The following is a 22,302-nucleotide window of genomic DNA, read 5'->3' on the forward strand; positions in this document are numbered from 1 at the left end:
CACTCCCTGCTCCCCCAGCTCTCAGAAGAGATGTCCAAATATAGCCTTGTCCCTGTGGCCTCCTCTGAAAATACGGGATGGAAGCGGGAGCCAGGGATGATTCCAGCACAAGCTGTCTCTGGGAGGGAAGGATTTGGGAAAAACCCGCAGGGAATGGGACTTGGGGAGCATTTAACCAGGGGCTACAGGGGAGATCCAGGCTGGGGAGAGCATGGTAAGATCCAGGATAACCCCCAAATTCCATGAGAGATGTGAAGGAGGTGGGAGACCATGAGAACTATTAATGATAGCCAGAGGCTGGAAAATCCAGCTTTCCCAAAAAATTCCATTACAATCTGCCTCTCAAGGCACTCACAGTGTCACTGGCAACCAGGCAAGGAACTAAAATTTCCTACAAATCCAAGAAAAGCCAGAAAAATGCACCTGGAAAACAGGTGTCCCCAAAATCCCAGAGCTGAGGACACAGATATCATCATTCCTCAGGACAAAGATCTTTCCTCTTGGACTACTTTATTTGGTAAAACTCCAAAATCAGCAACAGCTTAAACTTCCCAGAACTTCCCTCCCTGAGCAAGGCATGGATCCTATGGAGAGTTATCCTGCTCAGCTCCAGCCTCGGCTGCTCCTCCAACTTTGATTCCTCTTCCAAAAAAACACAAGGAATCAAAAAAAAAAAAAAAAAAACCAGGATCAAAAGTGAAACAAAAAGCCAAAAAAGTAATAAAATATCTAAGGACACCAGGGAAAAGGGAATCGAGGCAAGGGCATCAGATCCCAGTGGATCACCCAAGGAAAGGGAAAGTTCTGGGCCCAGCCAATTCTGCAGAATCCATAAATCCCAGCAGGAGATGACTGACACCTCCCCAAATTCCTAACAAGCTGCTTCCCCTGTGAGATTCCGTCCCCCTCCAGCCACTGCTGCCAGTGTTGGGCACAGGTGGGGAAGGATTCCCTTGCTCCATGTGGAGGGTAGGGGTAGGGAACAATCCCGAGTCCTGCTAATGGATCCGGGTCAGCTCCTCTACGATCTTGATCAGGTCATCCACGGTGGCTTCCCTCTTCATCCCACTTCCATCATCAATCTGCATAGGGAGGAAAAGGCATTGGAGACATTGGCAGATGCCAAAAAACATTCCCAAATCATTCAGGAAGGTGTGGCTTTAGCACTTCCCAGAGAGGCTGTGGCTTCCCCATCTCTGGAAGTGTTCTAGGCCAGGTTGGACAAGGCTTGGAGCAACTTTGTCTAGTGGGAGGTGTCTTTAGGTCCCTTCCAACCCAAACCATTTCATAACTCTACAATTCCATGATTTATTGAGCCTGGATTCCTGAGCAAGATCCTTGATGGATCCAAGGCCACATTCCCAAGCTCACCTGCAGGTTTGCCACCACTTCCTGCATCTTGGGCCTGCTGATGTCCAGGAAACTTTCGATCAAATCTCCATCAATAAATCCTGTGGCTGGTTCCGTCTTCCGTTCGGTGTGGAACGATCTCCAGGTGCCACTGTCAAGGAGCCAAATCCACAGGGAATAACACCAGCCCTGGACATGGTTAATGGTGGGATGGCAGTGCTGGGTTAACGGCTGGACTCTGTGATCTCAGTGAGAATTCCCATCTTTAATTCCATAATTGCTCAGGGCAATGGCAAACGTACTCCCACCCTCTCCAGCTGGTAAACTCCACCCAGCACAAGCTCCTGGCTGGAATGCTAAAGGATATAAGGAATGCTCAATCTTCCCCACACTCTTGATGACTTTGTTGAGCCTGTTCTGCATGTCCAGGAGCAGGTTGTACCAGCTTTCCGACAGGGATGTCACCAGGCCTGCACAGGAATAACGGTCATGGGAATGTGACAGGGGGTGGAGCTGGATGAGCTTTACAACCCAAACCATTCCAGAATTCTGCAGAGAATCCTCAGCCCCTGCTCCTTACCGATCATTCCATTGACAGTGCCAAAGAGCACAGATCCCTGGGTGGGCGTGGAAGTCTCTCCTAAGTTCTGCATGACCAGGGATCCGTGGCAGAAGACATTGACGAACTCCCCCAGGTGGGATAATCCCACTTCCTGCAGGTGCTGCCGCTCCTCATCCGTCGTGGCCGCACTGGAATCCCAAACATCAGTCCCGGATGGGGGCACTCCAAAACTTTCCCTTGCTCCCAAAAGCTGGGAATGCTCCTCCAGTTTTCCTGAAGATCCCATAATCCATCTCTCCCAGCATGTACTGTCATGTCAAATCCCATCCCCATCCAAACCAGTTTACCTGTCCTTCTGGCACACAAACAGATTGAAAGCATTCTCTGCTCCCAAGAAATTATCATCATCCAGGATCTCCACGGCACTCATCCAGTTTGGATTGAAATCCCGGGCGATCTGGAAGGGGCCAAGAAGGGACACGCTGTGTCCAGGTGGCCTGGCCTGGGATCCTGCATCCTCATCCCACCCAACACCAATATTCAGGAGCAAGGCGGAATCCAGCATGTCCCTCTCTGCTCCAGGAAGCAGCTGAGCAGGAAAGGCACTCCTGGAGATGGTCCTAGTCGAAGTTGCACTTGGATAACATCCTGGGAAAGCGTGGAGCAGCCTATGCCAAAGCCACTCCAGCAATTTAAACCCCCATTCCAAGTGGACACCAGGCATCCCAGATGGCACCTCCCACCCACCAGGCACCAGCTGCTCTTCCCACAGCCAGTTCCCTGGAAACTGAGGGATCCATTTCTCCAGAACCCACAGGGATTCATGTCAAACCTTATCCAGTCAAGCCAAACTCCTCCTTTTATCCCCTCCAACACCATTCCCTGTGCCCAGAGCTGTCGGAATTGATTCCTGGCACCGCTTTCTTACCTCCTCGAAATTCCCTTCCATGGGTTTGTAGGCCAGGAGCAGCACGGAGCGCATGAGGTCTCCCACCAGGATAAAATCCCCCTTGGTTTTCAGGTACAGGGCCATGATGTTGTTGTAGTGGTTGCACTCCGTGCGCAATTCCTTCTCCGCTGTCCACTCGTACAGGCGAACCTGTGGGATGGGACATGGATAGGGATTCTCCACATGAGAGCTGGGATATCCTCCTCAACAGACACCTGGCTGACATCCAGATCCACAAGCATGCTCCCAAAAAGAAGTCAGGGCTTTGCCTACCGTGCTGTTGATGCTGGCTAACAGCTTCCCGTTGAATTCCACCATGGAATACACAGCTCCCTTGACCTCCTTCTCAGCCAGGCTCTGCAGCTTCCCTGGAATAAAGCCAGGCATTACTTGGGTTGTTTATCCAAAGAGTGGGAAGTCAAGGGGGTTCAGCCGAGCTGGCCTGAATTTGCTTCCTAAAGAAACTGAATCTGAGGGGAACAAGTGACATGGAAAGCAAATCCCAGGATCCAGGGCTGGTGAGGGATTCTTGGGCATCTCTAGGAGACAGTGGAAAGGGAACACAGATCCTGACAACAGATTCCTTGGGAAAAACTGCCTGCTCCTGTGACACAAGCTCTCTGGCACCCTGATCTCCCACCAAAAAAAGCTGGATTTTTCCAGGTGAGAACACCTTGTTCTTACCATCGGAGTAGTGGAAGACGACGATCCGGCCCTGCTTGGGCTCTGCTTCCTCGGGATACACCATGGCAGTGCCCACAATAAAGTAGGTGTTGGGATCCTTTCCCAGCTTGCAGGAGACCAGGCTGAGGGCGTACTCATTTTGCAGGAATTGGTGAGCATGGAGCACTGGGGGGGGAAAAAAAAGTGGGACAGGTAGGAACAACTGGGATCCCAAAGTCTTTAAACTGAAAGCTTAAGACACACCCTAGAGATTCCCTGCTTTATTCCCCACCACCTTATGCCATCAAAAATAGGTCTTCCCTAAACCTTATGGCTGATGTTCCTCCAGGAAAATGCTTTGGCTGAAGCTCCCTAGGGCTTCTCCAGGATGGGAAAAGCTAGATTTTGGGATGGGACAGGTACCTTCGAAGGTGTGCTGGTCTATGATAAGCAGGTTGTGCACTTCCACCTCCTCTCCGAAGGATGTCTCGTGTGGAGCTGTGCTGCTGGAAAACAGCTTGCTGGTGCTCACACTGCTTGACAAGGCCTGGGAAACAGGAAAATCCATCACATCCCGGTGCTACCTGGGATATCATACAGCCTCAGGTAGCCAGTGAGTGGGAAAAGGGATGGGAGAACAGGTGGAGCAAGGAATGAGTAAAGGGACACACTCTGCTCCTGCAGGGCTGAGTGATGGTGTTAATCTGAGTTTACAAAGAGCTGGTTTCCAGAGCTGGATCCTTGGGAAAACTTTGGAGACCACACAGAAGCCTGTATGGGATATGGAAGGATCAGCACCCAAAAATAAAGGGGATCAGGTGGAACAGTGGCTGTGCCACCCCCCTGGAGAGATCCCACCATCCCATTCCTCCCCAGCTGAGGAACGGGACTGGACTCACAGCTTTGGAAAGGAGGACCACCACGGAAAACCTGGATCAGGAATTCTGATCCCCACAGCATAGGGAGGACCCAGCCTGGGATCTCACCTGGGTGCTGGCACTGGGTCTGAGTGCTGTGGTGCCCCCACTGGCATCCTGCACCTCGATCCGGCTGGAGAGCACCCCGAAGCACTGGGATACCTCCTGGTAGCAGATTTTCCTGTAGGACAAATAGAGCCATATGGGTGGGAGAGCCAGGAAAGGCCATTCCAAGAGCTCTGAATCAACAAGAGCTGTCTTTTTGCTCCTGGGATGGCAACATGACCCCATCCTTTGTCCTGTGCAGCAGAGCACCCCGATCCCAGGAATCCTCATCCCAGGAATCCTCACCTGGGTGACTCATAGAGGGGAACAGTGCGGATGTGCAGCTTCTGGATCTCATCAATGGTGCCAATGGTCAGGGTGCTGTTGTTGGCCAAGGCCAAACTTGTGGGGGAAAAAAATCATGAACAACTGGGTGAAACAGCAAGAACCTCCCTCTCCTCCATATCCCTTAGGATCAGGAACTCGTGGTGGGCTCACCTGTCGGGATATCCATCGGAATTGAGGGGGCACATGTAGTTGACCTCCTTGAGGTTGACATTGGAGAAGACCAGCTTGTGGTTGCTGCTGTAGATGACGGTGGGGCGGTCGGAGCAGGCAAACACGTTGGTGGTGGACAAGGAGCGGAATGTCCTCAGCACCGTGGGCTGCGTGCCCAGAGTCACCTTCTTCCTGTCACTCAGCAAGCCTGGATTCAAAGGGAAAAGGGATTGGGATATGCCACAAGACCTCAGGGAAAAAAGGACTGCAGGTAAGCACACCCCAGATTTAAGACTCCATCTCTTTCTTCCGGTGTGCTGGAGAAATCCTCCAGCCCACAGTCAGTCTCTGAGCATGAGGCTTAGAAAGCAAGGAGGATCCTTCCCAAAAAACTGGAAAGGGAGGGAAAAGGTCACCTGTCTCAAGGCTGAGGCCGAAGTAGAAGAGAGCTCCGTCCCCCAGGGCACACAGGAGGTAATGGCTGCTCTCAAAGGTCGTCATCAGGATGGAGCGAGGGATAATTTCTGTGGGAAGAAGGCAAAGGGATGGATGAGGTCACTCAGGACATGGACAGTGACCACTGCCACCCTTGGGAGGCTCCTACCTCCTCCCAGCATCTCCTTGTGCAGCAGCTCGAAGGACGGGAGCTTCAGGATGCGGGCAGAGATGTCGGTCCAGAGCCCGATGGCACAGAGCGGGGACATCCCATTGGAGTCTCCCAGGGGGGTGATGTCCAGGCAGGCCACCTCATGCTCCATCTCCGTGCAGCTGGGAGGAAGAAGAGAGGACAGGTGTCTGCCTGGATCCCAAATCCCAGCATCCTAAGAGCCCTCAGGATGTGGGCTCACCTGATCTGCCGGAGCTCCTGAGGCCGGATTTCCAGGTAGTACAAGGCTCTTCCTACGGCCACCACCACCTGGTTGCTGTTGCAGGAAGCAACGCTGATGTTCTTCCCATTGGGCTCTTTCCACTCACTCACCAGGGATTTGGGCTCCTGGCTGACCAGTCGCACCGAGGCAGACGTGATCTGGGAAGAGAGACAGGAAAAATCATGGAAAACTGTTTCCAAGATGGGTGTCATAGCAAGAACCTCCCTCTTGAACCCAGGATCTTGTTTGCTGATCCCATCAGTTCAGGGAAGCTCTCCAGCCTCTGCCCTGGATATGTCATGATCCATATGGCACCAGGAGACCCATATCCATGTTTTCCTCATGCTGGATTACCTGGATCAACTGCTGATGCGCCACGTTGCCGCAGAAAAACGTCTGCTGGTCATCCACAAATCCTGTGAGCTCCGTCTCTTCCACTTCCTCTCCATTCAACATCAGAACCCTGACCAGGGAAGGGAATTCCCATTAATTCCTGCTCCAACATGGGGCTGAGAGCCTGGATCAGCTCATCCCACCTTTACCTAGTCTGGCCAACAAATGACAGCACCAAGGTGTTGTCCGTCTCCCGGTGTGGATCCGACCTCAGTGGCCACAATCCTGCAACAAGGAGGCCACAGTTCCTCACAATTCCACATCTCAACCTCATCTGTGCCTGCCATGTCCCCCCTCAGGCTGTGGAACATCTCCCACACCTTTAATTCCCGGCAGGTCAATGCTGGCGTGCTCATGGATCCCGATGCCATTCCGGATGATCCGCAGCGATCCCTCTTTGAAGGCCCCGGAGCAGGTGACCAGCTGGAGCAAAAGCAGGTGGACTTTACCAGCTGTGGCTGGGAAGCTCTCCCACTCTTCTCTGGGAAGTCCCATTTCTCATGGAAATGGGGAAGCCATTATTGAATAATGGAATTATGGAACGGTTTGGAGTTGGAAGGGAACTGAAAGATCCACCAAGGCCAGGCTGGACAGGGCTTAGATCAACCTGGTCTAGTGGAAGGTGTCCCTGCCCTTGGAATAAGATGATCCTTAAGGTCCCTTCCAACCCAAACCATTCTGGGATTCTATGATTTTATGGACACACTCAACCAAAAATTCCCAGCACTGAGGAGGGAAAAGCAGGAATGTTACCTGGCCTTGGCCTTGCCTCTCCAGGTCCACCACGCACATGTCCACGATGGGCCCGAGGTTGGTGAAGGTCTCCATGGCCACCACGTAGGATCCCTGCTCGTTGCTGTCCACGTTGAGCTGGGAATAAATACTGGAATCAATTTCTGTCTTTCAAGAAGCAGGACAGGGAAAGGGTGGGCAAGGAGAAGACAGGAAAATGTATCCACATCTCCAGGTTTTGATGGAAATCGAGTCCCGTGGGAACACACAGCCAGGAACTGCCACATACCTTCACGAGCTGGGAATCTCCAAGCCTGGAGCCAACAAACACCACTCCATTATCCAGGTAAGTCAGGCACTCTGCAATGGATGTCTGGGAAATGGGAAGAGGCAGGTGACCCACCAGTGGCATGGAAAGGTCCTGGCACACACACAGACACACCTTCCACCACTAAGCTGTTATCCAACAGAAAAACCCTGGGCATGGTAAGGGGATTTAATCCCTTCATGAATCCCACAGAGTCCAAGCTCCACCCAGTACAAGTACCAGGAAAAACATGGGAAGGAGGTGTAAGTTTAAGAGCCCACAGGGAATTTTCCCAACAGTTCAGGGCTGTGACATATGTGAGGCTCTCAAAATTCCCACTCATTCCTGAAAGAAGCCTTTCCAGACTTGGGAGAATCCCAGGCAAGTGCCAGGGATGGCCCAGGTGATTCCTACCTCTCCCAGCAGCTCCACACGCAGATCCTTCAAGGTGACAGTGCCATCCATCTGCTCCTCCTTCTCCAGGAGCAGCATGAAGAGCCTCCCTTCCATGTCTCCCAGCAAATACCGCGATCCATTGGGATCCACGCGGTTGTGGCACACGATGGTGCTTTGCTGCAAGGAAAGAAGGGAATTCTAGGATTCCACTGGAACAGCCCCAAACCAGTCCCCAAAAGTTCTATGCACGTGACACACTCCCAGCTCCAGTATCCCACCCATTCCAGAGCTCCAAGAGTGGACTGAGACCTTCAGGCATGAATATTCCTGTTTCTTCCCCAAAGACATTTAGCCTGTGCTTATTTCCATCTTAAAAGGACCTTTGGATGGCAATTCCAGCCCTCTTTCAGCTTGGAACAGCACTTCAGCCATGCCATTGGTGCTTCCTCCTCCTATTAAATGTGGGAAGTGGCCTGTTATTCCCACAAAACCCACAAGTCCAATTGCTGTCCCAAAATCTTTAAGCCTTTTCTCCTCTGAACAAGTCTCCAAGGGGCTCATCCATGTTTTCCACTGCCTGAAATGAAACCAGGCTGTGCCCTGGAACTGTGCCCAGACCATGCACTAAATCCTAATTAATCCCATTCCCTGGGGCCCAAACAAAATTCCAAGAGCTCTACAGAAAGAGGAGCCACACAGGGATCATGGATGTCCCTTGGCCCCCAAAAACAGTGACCAGGAAGCCAAACCTCTGGAAGTCCAACTAAGTGGCACTGTTAGACCACACCTGGGACAACAGGGGTTTGAATTCCTGGCTGGAAGGCCTGGGAAAGGAGAGATTTTTTGGGGTGCAGTCCTGGATCCCCTCACCTTGATGATGGGAGGAGCGATAGCCAGATATTTATCCCCGTTGTGGTAGGTGATGGATTCCTGCCCGATGATAATGGCGCCTCCAAAGGGCTCCGGCACTGCGGGACACACAAAAAACATGAGACAACCTGTCTGGAAAAAAGGAGCCATCCAGCCTGGAAAAACATGAGGAGATCTTTTACAAACAAGGGCCAACCTGCAATGACCATGGAGGCTTCAGCCTCCACATTTTCCTGCTTCCAAGGGCCCTTGTTGAATTCCTTCTCCCGCAGGGACACCTCGTATGTCTTCACGTGGCGGCCCTGGGGGTCCTGGGTGAGAAGCAAAAGTGGATGAGATTCCAGAAGTGAGGAGATTTCACCTCACCTCCTGCAAAAACACCCATTCCAGGGAACTTCTGATGCTTCTCATCTCCTCATCCCCCCCCACAACCACACACCACCATTCTCCCAAATTTTTCCATATATAATTACCCCCTGAGGAAATCCCTGTGCTGGAAAAGACTGGAAAGTATTTTTCCATTGTTTTACAATGACATATTACAATGATATGGGAACTGATATTCCGGAATTTGTGTTCCTCTGACAACCTGGGAACAAGTAGCATAATGGAGTATCACCCCCTCCTCCAGCTCTTGCAAACGTTCAGGAATTCAGGGGGTTTTATCATATTTCCCTGTAGTTTCAGAACTTCACAAAAGTTATCCCAGCTGCTGCTGTCCTATTTAGACCAAGTCCTGGGATAATGGGTAATAAATGGAGAAATAATCAAGGAAACAGCTTGGAACCATTCTCCTCTCCATAGGCAAGGACTGAAACAATCCAGAGGTTTATGAGTCAGAACTGCTCCAAGGGTTCAAGTTGTTTTGACATGGATCATGGAATCCTTAAAGTTGGAAAAGTACTTTTCCAACTGTTCCCCCAAACTCCAGGTATGTGGTGACAAAGTGGTTTCCTCCCTTCAGGAAGTTTGGTGGGGATCCAGCAGTGCCCAAACAAGGAATAATGGAGCCACTGCTGGCATGGGATTTCAGCTAAGCTTGGGATAGCCTGCAATGTAACACAGGAAAGCTAATCTCTTGCTCAATAAGAACAGCAAAGGCTCTTAGGATCAAAAAGGCATCCAGAGAAGACTGGGAATGCTCCTTTCATAAGGAGCCAGATGATGGGAGAGGTTATGAATCCTCTTTACACACCTGGAATCACCTCCCAAAAATATGAAGCAGGCCACTACCTTGTTTTTTAAGGAAAAGCTCAAGTCTTGCTCTGGGAAACAACTGGTTGAGGATCTTGCTGGAAAGATCCCTAAACTCCTCCTGGGGGATATAACAAGGAAAATTCCCATCCAAGGCAGAGCTGCCCAGGAATCCTGTGAGAAAGCGCTGCTTCCTCCCTTCCCAGAGTTGGAAAAAGGCAGTATGGAGGAACATGGACCTGGAGGAGCTGGAATCATCCCTCATTCTGCCCTCCAAAAAGCCTTTGGAAAACCTTGGGAGCCCTTGGCTCCACCTGGGTTATCCGTGGATAAGCAGGCACCTGGTAGACGAAGCAGATGGTGGGAGCTTGGCAGCCGTAGAGGAATTTCACATCGATGACCTGGAGCTCTTCCAGGCGGATGTTGAAGGCCTTTAACTCCTTGTTGTCCCGATCCAGGGGGATGACCTTGAAGAGGCCATCGTAGAGGCGCAGCCCGATCATCCGGCACTCGGGATCGATGATCCCGATGATCCCGGTCTCCGAGGGGCGCCCGATGCGATCCTGAGGGAGAATTCCAGACAGAGGGGGAAAGAAAAAGGTGATTAGTGCCAGGACAATATCCCTGGAAAACAGGAACAGGAGTTAGCTGCCAGCCCTTAGGTGAGGAATGGCTCTGTGCACACTTCCCAACAGAATTCCAGCTGGGAAGCCATCAAGCCTGAGGAGCAGGCGCCTTTCCAACTGCCCCACCTGGGAGAGCTCCCACACTGCAGAGCTTCACCACAAATTCCCACAGGATTCATTTCACAGGGAAAATTTGGCCTCACAAGGAGCTTAGGCTTTCATTTTCCTTAAATTTAATTTGTTATTCCACATGGTCTCCCAAGAATATAGTTGAATCCATAGGAAAATAACTTGGAACATCCTGGTCTAGTAGAAGGTATCCAATGGCAAGGGGTAGAATGAGATGATCTCTAAGTCCTGTCCATCCCACACCATTCCATGTGCTGGTTTAGATGAGATATTGGGAAGAAATCCTTCTCTGTGAAGGTGATGAGGCCCTGGGATGGATTTCCCAGAGGAATTGTGGCTGCCCCATCCCTGGAAGTGTTCCAGGCCAGACTGGATGGGGCTTGGAGCAACCAGGGATAGCACAAGGTGTCCTTGCCCACAGAAGAGAACTGGATGAGCTTTAAGGTCTGTTTTCCAACCCAAACCATCCCAGAATTCCACTAATCCTTCCAGAGACCAGGACTAACTCTGGAAACATCCTGTGACCCATCCCAGATCCGGCAGCCAGTAAGGAACCACCAACAGAGCAACAGAAATCCAACACCCTGCTGCACCAGAAGGCAAAACCATCCCTAGGGAAGGGCATTCCCATGCAGGGTGCTGCATCCCCCCTCACCTGCACGTTTCCATGGGCACGGGTGATGATGTCGATGCTATCCCCGTTCTGCTTGTATTCCAGGATGCAGGCGTTGTACTTGGCCGTCAGGATGAACAGCAAATCCTTGCTCTCCCCCTGCCCCCAAAAACCACAGTCAATGCAAATTCCAGGGGTGGAATTCCCATCCCAGCCCGCCCAGGTGGGCACAGCTCCCTCCCTGCTCTGCCAGCACCCACCTTGGGGCGGAAGAGCTCCATGACGGCGGTTTTCCCGTACATTCCCACTTCCTTGACGGGCCGGAGCCCCTCGGCTGTCACAACATAAATCTCCAGCCGGGTGTTTTTGGCAATCAGCAGGTTCAGGTCCTCCGCAGAGGTGAAGTGTCCTGGGAAAAGAGGAAAGGAATCCCGGAGGACGGATCAGCTGGCACCTCAGGGTGCTGGGTTGCACTTCCACACAGCCTCCCCAGAGCATCCCAAAATCCCAGCAGCTTCCTTCCACAGTACTAAAGGCTCTCAGCAACTGCCTTCCCTCAGCCTGCACTGCTTGTTTTTCTGCAGAAATGCTCTTCCCACTGTCTTTTCTCAGGAATCCTCATTTCTGGGGTCTCTTCCCACCACGCCCAGCACTCCCAGGGCTCTTGGGGGTCCCGTAGCTTCCCCACATCCCACTCTCTCTCACTCCTACTATAGATTTCAGGAGCACTTTGTTCTTTCCTCAAGCCCAAAATCCCCCAGTACCGCAAAACCCTCCGGTAAACTCCAAAACGCACCCGTGAACCCCCAAACCCTCTCCGTACTCCCAATTCCTTGCCGGTGCCCCAAACTACCCCGGGACCCCCAGCGTCCCCCGGCACCTTCCTACCACCGTGTCCTCCGTACCCCCAGCCCCCGGTATCCCATAACGGCCCTCCCACGCCGCCCCAAACAGGGTGCTCCCGTCACCCCCCCCTCTCCGCGGTACCGGTGACGCAGCCATTGACGGCCGTCGGCTTCTGCGCCGTCACCACGTAGTTGTAGGACATGTTGGGGGAACCGGGAGGTCCCGGCGGGGCGCGGGGGAATCCGGGGGGAACGGAGAGCGCGGCCTCTCCGACGCCGTCGCCGCCACTTCCGGGAAGTGGGTACACGGGGCCGCTCTAGCCCGCTGGGAGGACTTGGGAGGAGCAGACGAGAGGAGCCGCTCTAGCCCGCTAGGAGGACCGCTAGGGGCAGACGAGAGGAGCCGCTCTAGCCCGTTGGGAGGACCGCGAGGAGAAACCGATAAGGGCAGTTGAAGGGCCCCGCAGAGCGCAGGTGTGGAGGGGGATGCGCGGAGGGTTCTCCCCCTAAATCCGCGGGACCCGCGCTGATCCCACCCTGATCCCACGCCCTATCCCGAAGGGAGGGCCCCGCATGGGAGGGTGCAGCCCCCTCCCTGCAGCTCTGTGCCCCCCGAAACCTGGGGTAGGGGTCCCGTCTGTGAGGGCGGAGTGTGGATCCGTTAAGGGCCTACACTTAGAGGAGATCCTTGAACGTGGGAGTCCCCCCAACATAAAAAAAGGGTCCCTGTTTGGGGGTGGTCCCCTCCTGATTTCCCGCCTCAAAAGGGGGTTTCCCGCCTCTTTGAGGGGAGAGCTGTCACTCTTCTCTCTCATCCCAAAAAGGCGGCCTGTTTAGAGGTTATCCCATCCTGGCGCCTCATCCCAAAAGGGCGGCCTGGCTGGGTGCGGGGGGAGTGGCCCCATGCTGGCGCCTCATTCCAAAAGGAGTTCCCTGCCTGGGGAGGTGTCCCTGTCTGGGGATGACTCCAATGCCAGCCCCATTCCCACCAGACACTCCCCATAGCATCACCATCACACCAGACACCATCCCATCCCGCCCCCTTCCCAGCCCCCCCTCTCTGGACCGCTGTCCATTTCAGACTGGACCTTGCCCTCTTTGCAGACAGATTCCATCTTCAGATCCGAGTGCTGCGCTCCACTCCCATGGAGGTGAGCCCGGAGCAGGGGGGTTGGCATTCCTGTGGGGCTGGCATTCCTCCTTTTCCTATCCCACCACTCCCCATTTTCTCCACAGATCCCCAAAAAACTGGTGACGACGGTGTCCGGCTGTGCCGATGACGCTCTGGCCGGGGTGGTGGCCTGCAATTCCCGGCTCCGGCTGCTCCAGGGGCACCGGGTGGTCCTTCGGGATGACCTGCAGGCCATCCGTGGCCGTGTGGCCCTGCTGTCCGGGGGGGGCTCTGGCCACGAGCCCGCACATGCAGGTGAGACCCCCCTGTCCCACCTCTACTCCTCACCCACGAACACGGTGCCGAGTCCTCTTCCCTCTCCACAGGCTACGTGGGGAAGGGAATGCTGACCGGAGTGGTGGCTGGAGCCATGTTCACATCCCCGTCCGTGGGCAGCATCCTGGCGGCCATCCGGGCCGTGGCACAGGCCGGAGCAGGTTGTGAACACACCGGGGTGGAATTTTGGGGTTCATCCCTCCAGTGCTGCATCATTCCCGTTGTCTCTACATCCATCCTGCAGCGGGCATCCTCCTGATTGTGAAAAACTACACCGGGGACCGGCTGAATTTTGGGATGGCCCTGGAGCGGGCGCGGGCTGAGGGGACCGACGTGCGGATGGTGGTGGTGGGCGACGACTGTGCCTTCACCAAGCCGGGGAAAGCCGGGCGCCGCGGGATCTGTGGCACCATCCTCATCCACAAGGTTCTGCTGGCACCCTTCATGGGGATTTGGGGAATTCTGGGGGGTCGCTCACACGCTCTGCCCGGGACAGGTGGCAGGAGCTCTGGCTGAGGCGGGAGCGAGCTTGGATGAGATCGAGAAGAAGGCAATGGCAGCTGCCAAAGTCATGGGTGCGTTGTGTTATCCCATGGGAATGCTATCCTGTGTCCTCCAGCCCCTGAACCTCAAAAATTCCCCCAGTTTTAACAGAGCATTCCCACCTGCACAGGTACCCTGGGTCTCAGCCTATCTCCCTGCAGCATCCCAGGATCCAAGCCCTCGTTCCAGCTGGCTGAGGACGAGATGGAGCTGGGGCTGGGTGAGGAGCGGCCCCTTGGTGTCCCTTTTGGGTCCCTGAAGGGTCTGAGTGTCCCTGCCCCCCCGGGGAGGCGTCACCAGGGCTGGGATGTGACACGGCCCCATCTCCGTAGGGATCCACGGTGAGGCTGGAGTGCGCAGGATGAAGGTGAGGAGGAAATTCTGCTGCTTCCTCCTTATTCCCAGACCTCCCTACTCTGCTCTTCCCCTCCTTCGTGTCCCCTCCAGGTGCTGCCAGCAGATAAGGCTGTGGAGACGATGCTGAAGCACATGACGGATCCATCCAGTGCTTCCCACCTGTCCCTGACCCCTGGTGAGCTCCCCAGGACCCTCTGTGCTCCTTCAAATCCCCTGGATCCCAGTCTCATCCTGCCCCCCATCCTGCAGGCTCCTCTGTGGTGCTTGTGGTGAACAACCTGGGTGGATTGTCCTGCCTGGAGCTGGGAATTGTGGCTGGAGCTGCTGTGCGCTACCTGGGTGAGTGCAGAGGGGAGCTTGGGATCCCATTCCCTGGCTCCAGCCACTCTGGAGTGACCCTGTCTCAATCCTGGATCCCGCAGAAAACCAAGGGATCAGCATTGCTCGGGCCTTGGTGGGATCCTTCATGACGGCGATGGAAATGGCTGGAGTCTCCCTCACCCTCATGCTGGTGGATGAGGAGCTGCTCAGGTTGATCGGTGAGTCCCCCATGGGAATGTGGCCAGGGATTGGGGCACAGGGGTTTCCACATGCTGGGTGACGGGACACAAGGTCAGTGGAATCTCTGGGGGTGGAATTCCTGGCTGCTGGCTGTGCCAGTGAGGATCCAATGGGATCCCGAGCCACCACACGGCTCTGGCTTTTCCAGATGCCAAGACCATGGCCATGGCATGGCCCAACATTCTCGTGGGACCGGCGACCACCCGAAGGGAGGAGGTGCCGGCACCAGTAGAACCACCCAGGAAGCTGCAGGATGAGACTGGAACTGGTACAGGGCTCCCATCCCTTGTCACACCCCCCACTCCGTGCCTCAGTTTCCCTCGGGAATGCACAGGGATAACATCTCCTCTCCGCAGGGCTCAGCACGGCACGGGTGGAGCGGGTCCTGCAGCGGGTGTGCAGCACCTTGCTGGATATGAAGGAGAAGCTCAATGAGCTGGATCGGGGAGCAGGTGACGGGGACTGCGGCCACACCCACGCCCAGGCGGCCCAAGGTGGGTGTGGGGGCCATTATCCAGGGAATTGCGGGGAGTGCTACTCCTATGGCACTTCCCAGGAGAGGGGAGTTCCCCAGGACATCCCTTCTTGGGACTAAGGAAACCTGGGGTGTGCCTTCCTGTAATTGTATCCGGAATGTCTCTGCATCCAGTGGCTGCTTTCCTATGGGATTGGGGGCTGTCCCTGCTTGTCCCTACAAGGGACAGGAGACTGCAGGGCCACCCCCCCATCCCGTTATCTCTTCCATTCCTACAGCCATCCAGGAATGGATGCGCTCCCGGCCGCCTCCCACTGCCCCAGCCCAGCTGCTCTCCAACCTGGCTGATGTGGTGCTGGAGCAGATGGGAGGCTCCTCCGGAGTGGTGAGTGGGAATGGGAATGGAAATGGGAATGGGGGAACACAGCTGGCCGTGTTTCCAGGATGAGATTAATGGTATTCCCAAAGCTCTACGGGCTCTTCCTGACGGCGGCTGCCCAGAGCCTGCGTGGCCGCAGCGATTCTGCGGCATGGGCTGATGCCATGGATGCTGGGATTGAGGCCATGCAGAGGTCAGTGCCGGGGGATGTGGAACCCCAGTGCCCCCTGGGAATCCCAATCCCCCCTGAATTTCCCTGCATCCCACACAGGTACGGAGGAGCCTCACCAGGAGACCGGACAATGGTGAGTGCTGGGAGAGCCCAGGAGCTGAGAGGGCTTCCAGGAGGATGCCAGGGAGTTCCCACCTGGCCTCAGCCCTGGCTCCCAGACTAATTCCCACTCTTTGCAGCTGGATTCGCTGTTTGCAGCCGCACAGGCTCTGCATTCCCTGCGCAGTCCCGGTGCTGATCCGCTCCAAGTGCTGGCGGCAGCTGTCCAGGTATGGAGAGCTGGGAGCTGGGACAGTGGGACAATTGGATAGGAATCCCTGCCATTATCCTGGAGAACACCCTGTTTTCCCTGGCAGAGCGCAGAGGCAGCGGCAGAGGCCACCAGGCACATGGAGGCTGGGGCAGGCAGAGCCAGCTACGTGCACTCATCCCGGCTGGAGCAGCCCGATGCCGGGGCAGTGGCGGTGGCAGCAGTGCTGGGAGCAGTGCTGGAGGGGCTGCGGGACCCCCTGGGCACCCCTCAGTAATTACAGGGATGTGTATCTCTAAAAATCTGTGTCCCCTTGTAGTGATCCAAACGGTTATCCCAATAAACCCTTGTCCCCCTCCCCGTGTGAGAGGGAGGCATATCCCAATAACCCCCTGTGTTCCTTCAAGGATGTGTTTCTCAATAAACCTTAGGATGTGGCCCCCAGTAACCCTCTGTGTCCCCCATGGTAGCTTGGAGAGGTGGGATGGTGGAATTTGAGTTTGGGAGTGCCCCCCACCATTGCTCCAGGCTGGGAAGGGAGATGGGAACAGGGATCTTGTGCCTGGGGGAGGAAGGAAACCCAGGCTGTGGAGGGGAAACCACAGAGCTCACATGGCTCTGGGCACGGGGTCTGGGGGCGAGTCTGCAAAAGTGGCAAAGGAGAAGCAGGGAAAGGGCAGAGCATGATCCTAAATCCCGTGGGGTGACCACAGGGAACTGTCCCATGTCTCCAGGGAGCCAGCGAGGACAAGCCCTTGGAAGAGACAGCTTGACTTGGCCAAGACCTACTCCCAAGCTCCCACCTCTCCCACCCCAGCTCCCAGGCCCTCCCTTGTCCCCAGGGATTTGAGTGCTGGAGCCCTGCAGAAGCCAATGTTTTATTCCATGTCCATGAGGTCCCTGAGTGGCTCCACCCTGAGCCGGATCCTCTGGAGTGGGAGTGATAAGGATGCTCCTCGTTGTCCCAGCGAGGCTCTGGCAGCTCCAGCTGCGGCATTGAGGGATGGCACCAGCAAGTGCTGGGGCTGGGCATGGCCTGGGATCCAGGCAGGAGCTGGCACGTGGAGGCACAAGGATGCAGCGTGGGAGTGCTGGGAGATCCCTGGGATCAGCGCTCGGCAGAGAGCAGGGGCTGTGGGAGACAGGGATGAACCAGGATCCCTCAATCCTTCCCCACCCTCGGGACTGAGCTGGGGGGCAGCTTCCCAGCTGGCCTTCCCAAATCCACCCAGTGCATCCTGTACCTGGCGGGAATCTGGGGAGTCAGAATCTGGGCGCTTCCAGCTGGGCCTGGCCAGGGCAGCCACCACCAGCACTCCAAAAATGAGGATGAGGAGCCCCAGGGTGTTGGCAAACACAGCCTCAGCTGGCAGGAGCTTGTACTCCATGGTCCCGTTCTTCCTGGAGTGGGGAAGAGAGGCTGGGAATGTTCTGGATATTCCCAAACTCCCCCCCAAACCTTGCAGAGAAGTGTGCAGGGAGCCACACACCTGAGGAAGTGCTCAGTTCCCTTTGCTCTGTGCTGGTCACTCCCAGATCCAGCCCAAATCCACATCCTGAGCCCCTCCCATCCCTGTGAGGGATCTTCCCAAGCGCCCCCCCCCCCCCCCACTCCTGACACTCACAGGCTGAAGAAAAGCTTCTCATTGATTCCCGACACACAGGAAGCCACAGACAACATGAGGATGGTGGAGCCAAAGAAAACATGGATGGGCTTGTAGAGTGCCCGGAGCCAGGTGGGAGCCCAGGGAAGCAGGAACGCTCCAAAACCTGCTGCCCACTGTGGGAAGAGAACATGAGGGTGGAAAACTCGGGATGCCGGAGGGATGGGGGATATCCAGAAGGGATTCCCACCTGGCAGGAGAAGAGCAGGACTGTTCCCAGCCCCATCCAGCTGTGCAGTGAGTACATGTTGGGCGTCCCTTGGGAGTTATGGAAGCAGAACACGGCCACCAGCCCCAGCACGGTCAGGACAAATGCTCCCAAAGCCAAGCTGCTGTGCAGCACCTTCCAGGGAAGCTTGGGGCCGCTCCACGTGTTGGGAATGCGGTAAACCAGGGCAGCTGTGAGGGAGGAAAAAAATCAGGAAGGAGCCGTGCCGGGATCCCCGCGCTCCCTTTGCTCACCTGCGCCGTAGAGCACCACCAAGCCCGTCACCATCAGCACCGGGTGCCAGTTGAACGTCCGGGAGCTGCCGTCCAGGGAAAAGCCCCCGCGCCAGTGCTGGCACCAGGTGCCCACCATGGCCACGCAGAGCAATCCCAGCGTTCCCAGGAAGGCACAGAAGGGCAGGAAGGGCACGTCCAGCATGGCTGGGGAGCGGTGGTGGCACCTGTGGGTGAGTGAGGAGCTGGCTCAGGCTCCGGATGCGGTCCCAGGGAGGAGCAACAGAAAGGGGAACTGGGAGCCCCAAAGGGCTCCCAGTGTGGGGGGGGCAGCTGTTTCCCAGCCTGGGGAAGGTGGCAGGGATGGAGCTGCTTCCCAGCCAGAGATAGTGGCCCAGCTGCTTCCCAGTCTGGAATGGTGGCAGGGATGGATCCAGGATGGTGGCACCCGGGGATGATCAAGGTGGCTTTTGGGGGTCTCCGACGTTGCCAGGAGGAACCACGGAAAGGGGAACTGGGAACCCTGAGGGGGTGACCAGAGTCCAGCTGTGCCCTGGACTGGGAAGGAGGCCAGCGATGGAACCGGACATGCAGAGCAGAAAAAGCAGAATTCCCGGGCACAGTAACCCAGGGAATGGCAACGAGGGGCTCTCGGTATCAGCTGTCATGGTCCCCCTTGCAAGAACCCGACCGCCCTCATTTGCATACGATTTGCATGTGCCCCCAGAAATGGGTATTTCTGTCCCCTCAGGGGACGGGGGATGTCCCGACGCCCTCAAATGAGCTGCCTCACGGGACATAGAGACAGGAAAGGGGTGGAGACACGCGGCCCTATGGTTCCCCAGAATCTGGGACACAGAGACTCGCGGATCTCCCAAATCTGGGGTACTTGGTGCCATGGCGCCCCGAAATCTGGGAACACGTGGCTCCACAGTCCCCCCCAAACCTGAGGCTCCCCTGGACCTGGAACAAAACGCCCGGCCCTGACACCACCCAAAACCCAGACCATGTGATCCCTCGGCCCCTCCCAACTCCGGAGCCGCCCACCGGCTCTCCCAACCCCGGGGCTGTACCTGGGCCCCACCGCCCCCTCCTCGTTACTGGGCGCCGCCATCTTGGCGAGCGCCGCTCTGCCTGCTCATCTCTATGGTTTTTCCCGCCCACCCCCAACGTGCTGCCACCGAGGGGAGCGGCGGCCAGAGTGGCCCCGCGCGTCCTCCAGGCTCCACTTCCGCCTTCACTTCCGGCTCTGGCGGCCGTTTCCATGGGGACCAAGATGGCGGCAGCGGGTGAGTGCCCGGGGCGGGGGCACGGGGGGAACCAGCGGGACCCCCGGGACCGGGACCTCCGGCAACAGGGGGGGGTTGGGCGTATCGAAGGGGCGGCCCCGGGAGCGGGGAGGTGGCCTGGGACAGGGGGAGAGGGCGGCGAGAGGGGGCTCGGGGTCTCTGCGGTGATGGCTGTGAGAAGGGACGGAGTGACGGGATCTGGAGACGCAGAGAGTGATTCCTTCATCCCCATATTCAGCTCTTTCCCCCCTCATGTCCATCAGTTTCTCGCTCCCATGTCCAGCCTTTCTTCCCCCGCATTTCCAGCCGTTTTCCGTCCTTTCCCAGCCCCTTTACCCCCCGTCTGTCACCGTGTCTCCCCCTCAGGGAATTCAGCCCCCAGCACATCCCTTTTCCTGCCGGGACACGGGGGATCCCTGTCCCCTCCGGCCCTCTCCAGCCAGGATGATCCCCGAGGGGGCTGTTCCCGTGGGATGTGTGTTCCACGAGGGCTGTACCTGCTCCGGTGTCCCGTCTGTCTGTGCTCCCTCCTCTCTCCCTGTGCCCAGAGTGGGACATGCCCAAACCTGCTGAGAACTGCCCATGGAGCTGGGAACAGCCAGGAATAACCTGCTTGGACACTGCTTCTTGGGACTGCATGTCTCACTCATCCCTGGATTTCCTCACACAGGGGTTGAGGTGCATTTCAGGGGGAAGGAAGACAGAAGGAGAGAGAGGACACAGCTCATTGGATTTTCCTGGTTTCTGGGATCCATCCCAATCCCTTTGTTCTCCCTCCAGGTTTGGGATGTCGTGAAAGGCCTTGCTGAGCCCCTCCAGCGCCATGATCCGTTGGGAATGCTGGGGCTGAGGGCTTCAAGCCCCAGGAAGGAGGATGCTCCAACCCAGCAACTACAGCCTGGTGCTGTTCCTGCAGTTCCTGCTGCTTTCCTACGACCTCTTTGTGAATTCCTTCTCGGAGCTGCTGCGCACGGCTCCGGCCGTGCAGCTCGTCCTCTTCATGTGAGTACGGGACAGGTGGGGCAGCAGATCCAGGAGATCCAGGACCCCACAATCCCTCTGTTCTCCTGGCAGCATCCAGGACATCGCCATCGTCTTCAACGTCATCATCGTCTTCCTCATGTTCTTCAACACCTACGTGTTCCAGGCGGGATTGGTCAACCTCCTCTTCCATAAGTTCAAGGGAACCATCCTGCTCTCCGCAGCCTACCTGGCGCTCAGCATCTCCTTCCACATCTGGATTATGGTATGATGGCGTGGGCACAGCTGCTGGATCCTGCCAAGGGCTTTTTCCATGACCCCCGGCTTCCCACAGTCCTTTCTCATGGTCTCTCCCTGGAAGGTGTCCCATGGAAGATGTCCCGTTCCATGACCCTCTGGTTGGCATCAGCCTGGAAGTGTCCTGCCCAATCCCAGCCCCATCCCAGCTCATTTCCTAAGGACCGTGACCCATCAGAAAATCCTCTTTCCCCAGTGAAAGCCTGTGCTAGCTGCTCCTGGTTTTTCTGGGATTATTCCCTACCCCTGGGGGCAGCCCCATTGCTTCCCACAGCTCCGAGGGATGTGCAGACTCCTGGATCTGTCCTGGTAGCACCTTCCTCTTTTCTTTCCTGAATAAACTCCTTCCTAGCACCTTCCCAATGGAGCAGTTCCCATCCCCTGGACACCTCCTGAAGTTCCCTCCATCCTGCTGTCCCAGAGCACAGGGAATGTTTGAAGGGTCAGGAGCCACGGCAGCTGCTCTGGTGCTGCCCACGCCGTCCAGGAAGGGGATTTGCAGGGATTTGCAGGGATCTGCAGTCTGAAGCCGGAATAGGTCCAGGCTCAATGCCTAAATCCCCTGAGCTGCTTAATCTTTGGGGTAGGGAGCTTCCCAAATTTCTCCAGGTGTAATTCCTGCCTTGATATCCCTCCATCCTGCTCGGAACCTTTGGAATGGGGTGAGGGGTCTGGGAGGGCTTAACAAAACTGCTCCAGGGGTTATTTTGAGTTTTCCAACCCCCTCAGAACCTGCGCTGGCGAGACTCTAGCCGCTTCATCTGGACTGAAGGCCTTCAGACCCTGTTTGTTTTCCAGAGGCTGGGTAAGGACTCCAAGGATCAGGGTGGGATCCCACATCCTTTGGGGGTGCTGGGGGCGCTCTCTCATCCCGAAATTCCCTGCAGCGGCCGTGCTTTACTGCTACTTCTACAAGCGGACAGCTGTGCACCTGGGAGACCCCCTCTTCTACCAGGATTCACTCTGGCTCCGCAAGGAATTTGCCCACTTCCGTGGCTGATGGATCCCCTGCAGTCTCCTTGCACTCCACCGGCTCTGTCGGGGTCGGTTCCGGCTCATCCTTTCTCTGGGGTCCAGCCCTTGGGATTTTGGGAGTCAGCGGGAGGCTTGTGGGGTGTCCCTGCATTTCAGGGCCACAGCCGTGGTTGGGACTGGAATGTTTTTGGAAACCCTAAAGGAATAAATCAGATGAGTTTTCCAGAGGCTGCCAAGTGTTTGTGCCCACCCCGTGTCACGGCTGCACTCCTTACACTGTAACCCAGCTCGGCGCTGCGCGTGCAGCCGCCAAACGGGGACACTCCCGTGCTCCGGTGTGGGATTCTTCTCCCGATGGATACGACGGGGCGGGGCTAGGAGGGAGGGGGACTCGAACCCGAGGGACGGCGCTCGGTCCTCCAACCATAGAGAGGTGCGTGTAGAGTGGCGGCG

The 22,302-nt window shown here is 56.2% G+C and overlaps 4 protein-coding genes across 5 annotated transcripts; 2 read left to right on the forward strand and 2 right to left on the reverse strand.

Annotated features, from left to right (window-relative positions):
- Positions 1-491: 491 nt before the first annotated feature.
- On the reverse strand, positions 492-12,280 carry DDB1 (damage specific DNA binding protein 1). Its single transcript, XM_009097109.4, has 27 exons — positions 12,101-12,280; positions 11,374-11,522; positions 11,156-11,272; positions 10,087-10,308; positions 8,748-8,862; positions 8,552-8,649; positions 7,700-7,858; positions 7,268-7,351; positions 7,000-7,116; positions 6,567-6,669; positions 6,396-6,471; positions 6,208-6,316; positions 5,833-6,011; positions 5,589-5,752; positions 5,401-5,508; positions 4,985-5,192; positions 4,793-4,888; positions 4,511-4,622; positions 3,948-4,071; positions 3,546-3,710; positions 3,135-3,229; positions 2,841-3,011; positions 2,260-2,369; positions 1,931-2,100; positions 1,718-1,820; positions 1,372-1,495; positions 492-1,082 (listed from the first exon to the last, which is right to left on the reverse strand). The coding sequence occupies exons 1-27, from the start codon at positions 12,159-12,161 to the stop codon at positions 999-1,001; spliced, it is 3,423 nt and encodes a 1,140-aa protein (XP_009095357.1). The 5' UTR covers positions 12,162-12,280; the 3' UTR covers positions 492-998.
- A 39-nt stretch (positions 12,281-12,319) lies between these two features.
- Positions 12,320-16,650, forward strand: TKFC (triokinase and FMN cyclase). 2 transcript variants are annotated; one of them, XM_018922081.3, is made up of 18 exons: positions 12,320-12,432; positions 13,063-13,109; positions 13,195-13,384; positions 13,456-13,566; positions 13,650-13,831; positions 13,902-13,980; positions 14,079-14,168; positions 14,281-14,315; positions 14,396-14,480; positions 14,555-14,644; positions 14,728-14,844; positions 15,015-15,134; positions 15,223-15,360; positions 15,620-15,726; positions 15,810-15,913; positions 15,992-16,025; positions 16,132-16,221; positions 16,309-16,650. In XM_018922081.3, the coding sequence occupies exons 2-18, from the start codon at positions 13,104-13,106 to the stop codon at positions 16,477-16,479; spliced, it is 1,749 nt and encodes a 582-aa protein (XP_018777626.3). In that variant the 5' UTR covers positions 12,320-12,432; positions 13,063-13,103; the 3' UTR covers positions 16,480-16,650. The 2 variants fall into 2 exon arrangements, with proteins under 2 accessions (XP_018777626.3, XP_018777625.3); XM_018922080.3 differs by lacking the exon at positions 12,320-12,432 and having other exon boundaries at positions 12,995-13,109.
- A 411-nt stretch (positions 16,651-17,061) lies between these two features.
- On the reverse strand, positions 17,062-19,517 carry LOC103822148 (lysosomal membrane ascorbate-dependent ferrireductase CYB561A3). The gene is made up of 6 exons (XM_009097110.4): positions 19,381-19,517; positions 18,329-18,534; positions 18,057-18,265; positions 17,828-17,982; positions 17,447-17,603; positions 17,062-17,334 (listed from the first exon to the last, which is right to left on the reverse strand). The coding sequence occupies exons 1-6, from the start codon at positions 19,419-19,421 to the stop codon at positions 17,311-17,313; spliced, it is 792 nt and encodes a 263-aa protein (XP_009095358.1). The 5' UTR covers positions 19,422-19,517; the 3' UTR covers positions 17,062-17,310.
- Positions 19,454-22,077, forward strand: TMEM138 (transmembrane protein 138). Its single transcript, XM_009097111.3, has 5 exons — positions 19,454-19,596; positions 20,377-20,598; positions 20,671-20,842; positions 21,604-21,679; positions 21,762-22,077. The coding sequence occupies exons 2-5, from the start codon at positions 20,471-20,473 to the stop codon at positions 21,872-21,874; spliced, it is 489 nt and encodes a 162-aa protein (XP_009095359.1). The 5' UTR covers positions 19,454-19,596; positions 20,377-20,470; the 3' UTR covers positions 21,875-22,077.
- Positions 22,078-22,302: the final 225 nt, after the last annotated feature.

Source organism: Serinus canaria, chromosome 5, assembly GCF_022539315.1.
Source record: "Serinus canaria isolate serCan28SL12 chromosome 5, serCan2020, whole genome shotgun sequence".
Lineage (NCBI taxonomy): Eukaryota > Metazoa > Chordata > Aves > Passeriformes > Fringillidae > Serinus > Serinus canaria.

Excerpts from the sequence above, each read along its gene's own strand:
- DDB1 (XM_009097109.4), bottom strand. The coding sequence starts at position 12,161 with ATGTCCTACAACTACGTGGTGACGGCGCAGAAGCCGACGGCCGTCAAT. Across the intron at positions 8,650-8,747 it reads AGCCTCCATGGTCATTGCAG|TGCCGGAGCCCTTTGGAGGC; the intron begins GTTGGCCCTTGT and ends TGTGTCCCGCAG. Across the intron at positions 4,889-4,984 it reads TCCGATGGATATCCCGACAG|TTTGGCCTTGGCCAACAACA; the intron begins GTGAGCCCACCA and ends TTCCCCCACAAG.
- TKFC (XM_018922081.3), top strand. Across the intron at positions 14,645-14,727 it reads AGCTGCTGTGCGCTACCTGG|AAAACCAAGGGATCAGCATT; the intron begins GTGAGTGCAGAG and ends TGGATCCCGCAG. Across the intron at positions 15,135-15,222 it reads GCAGGATGAGACTGGAACTG|GGCTCAGCACGGCACGGGTG; the intron begins GTACAGGGCTCC and ends TCCTCTCCGCAG.
- LOC103822148 (XM_009097110.4), bottom strand. The coding sequence starts at position 19,421 with ATGGCGGCGCCCAGTAACGAGGAGGGGGCGGTGGGGCCCAG. Across the intron at positions 17,983-18,056 it reads TCCTGCTCTTCTCCTGCCAG|TGGGCAGCAGGTTTTGGAGC; the intron begins GTGGGAATCCCT and ends CTCTTCCCACAG. Across the intron at positions 17,604-17,827 it reads GAGAAGCTTTTCTTCAGCCT|GAAGAACGGGACCATGGAGT; the intron begins GTGAGTGTCAGG and ends TCCCCACTCCAG.
- TMEM138 (XM_009097111.3), top strand. The coding sequence starts at position 20,471 with ATGCTCCAACCCAGCAACTACAGCCTGGTGCTGTTCCTGCAGTTCCTG. Across the intron at positions 20,599-20,670 it reads GTGCAGCTCGTCCTCTTCAT|CATCCAGGACATCGCCATCG; the intron begins GTGAGTACGGGA and ends TTCTCCTGGCAG. Across the intron at positions 20,843-21,603 it reads CCTTCCACATCTGGATTATG|AACCTGCGCTGGCGAGACTC; the intron begins GTATGATGGCGT and ends CAACCCCCTCAG.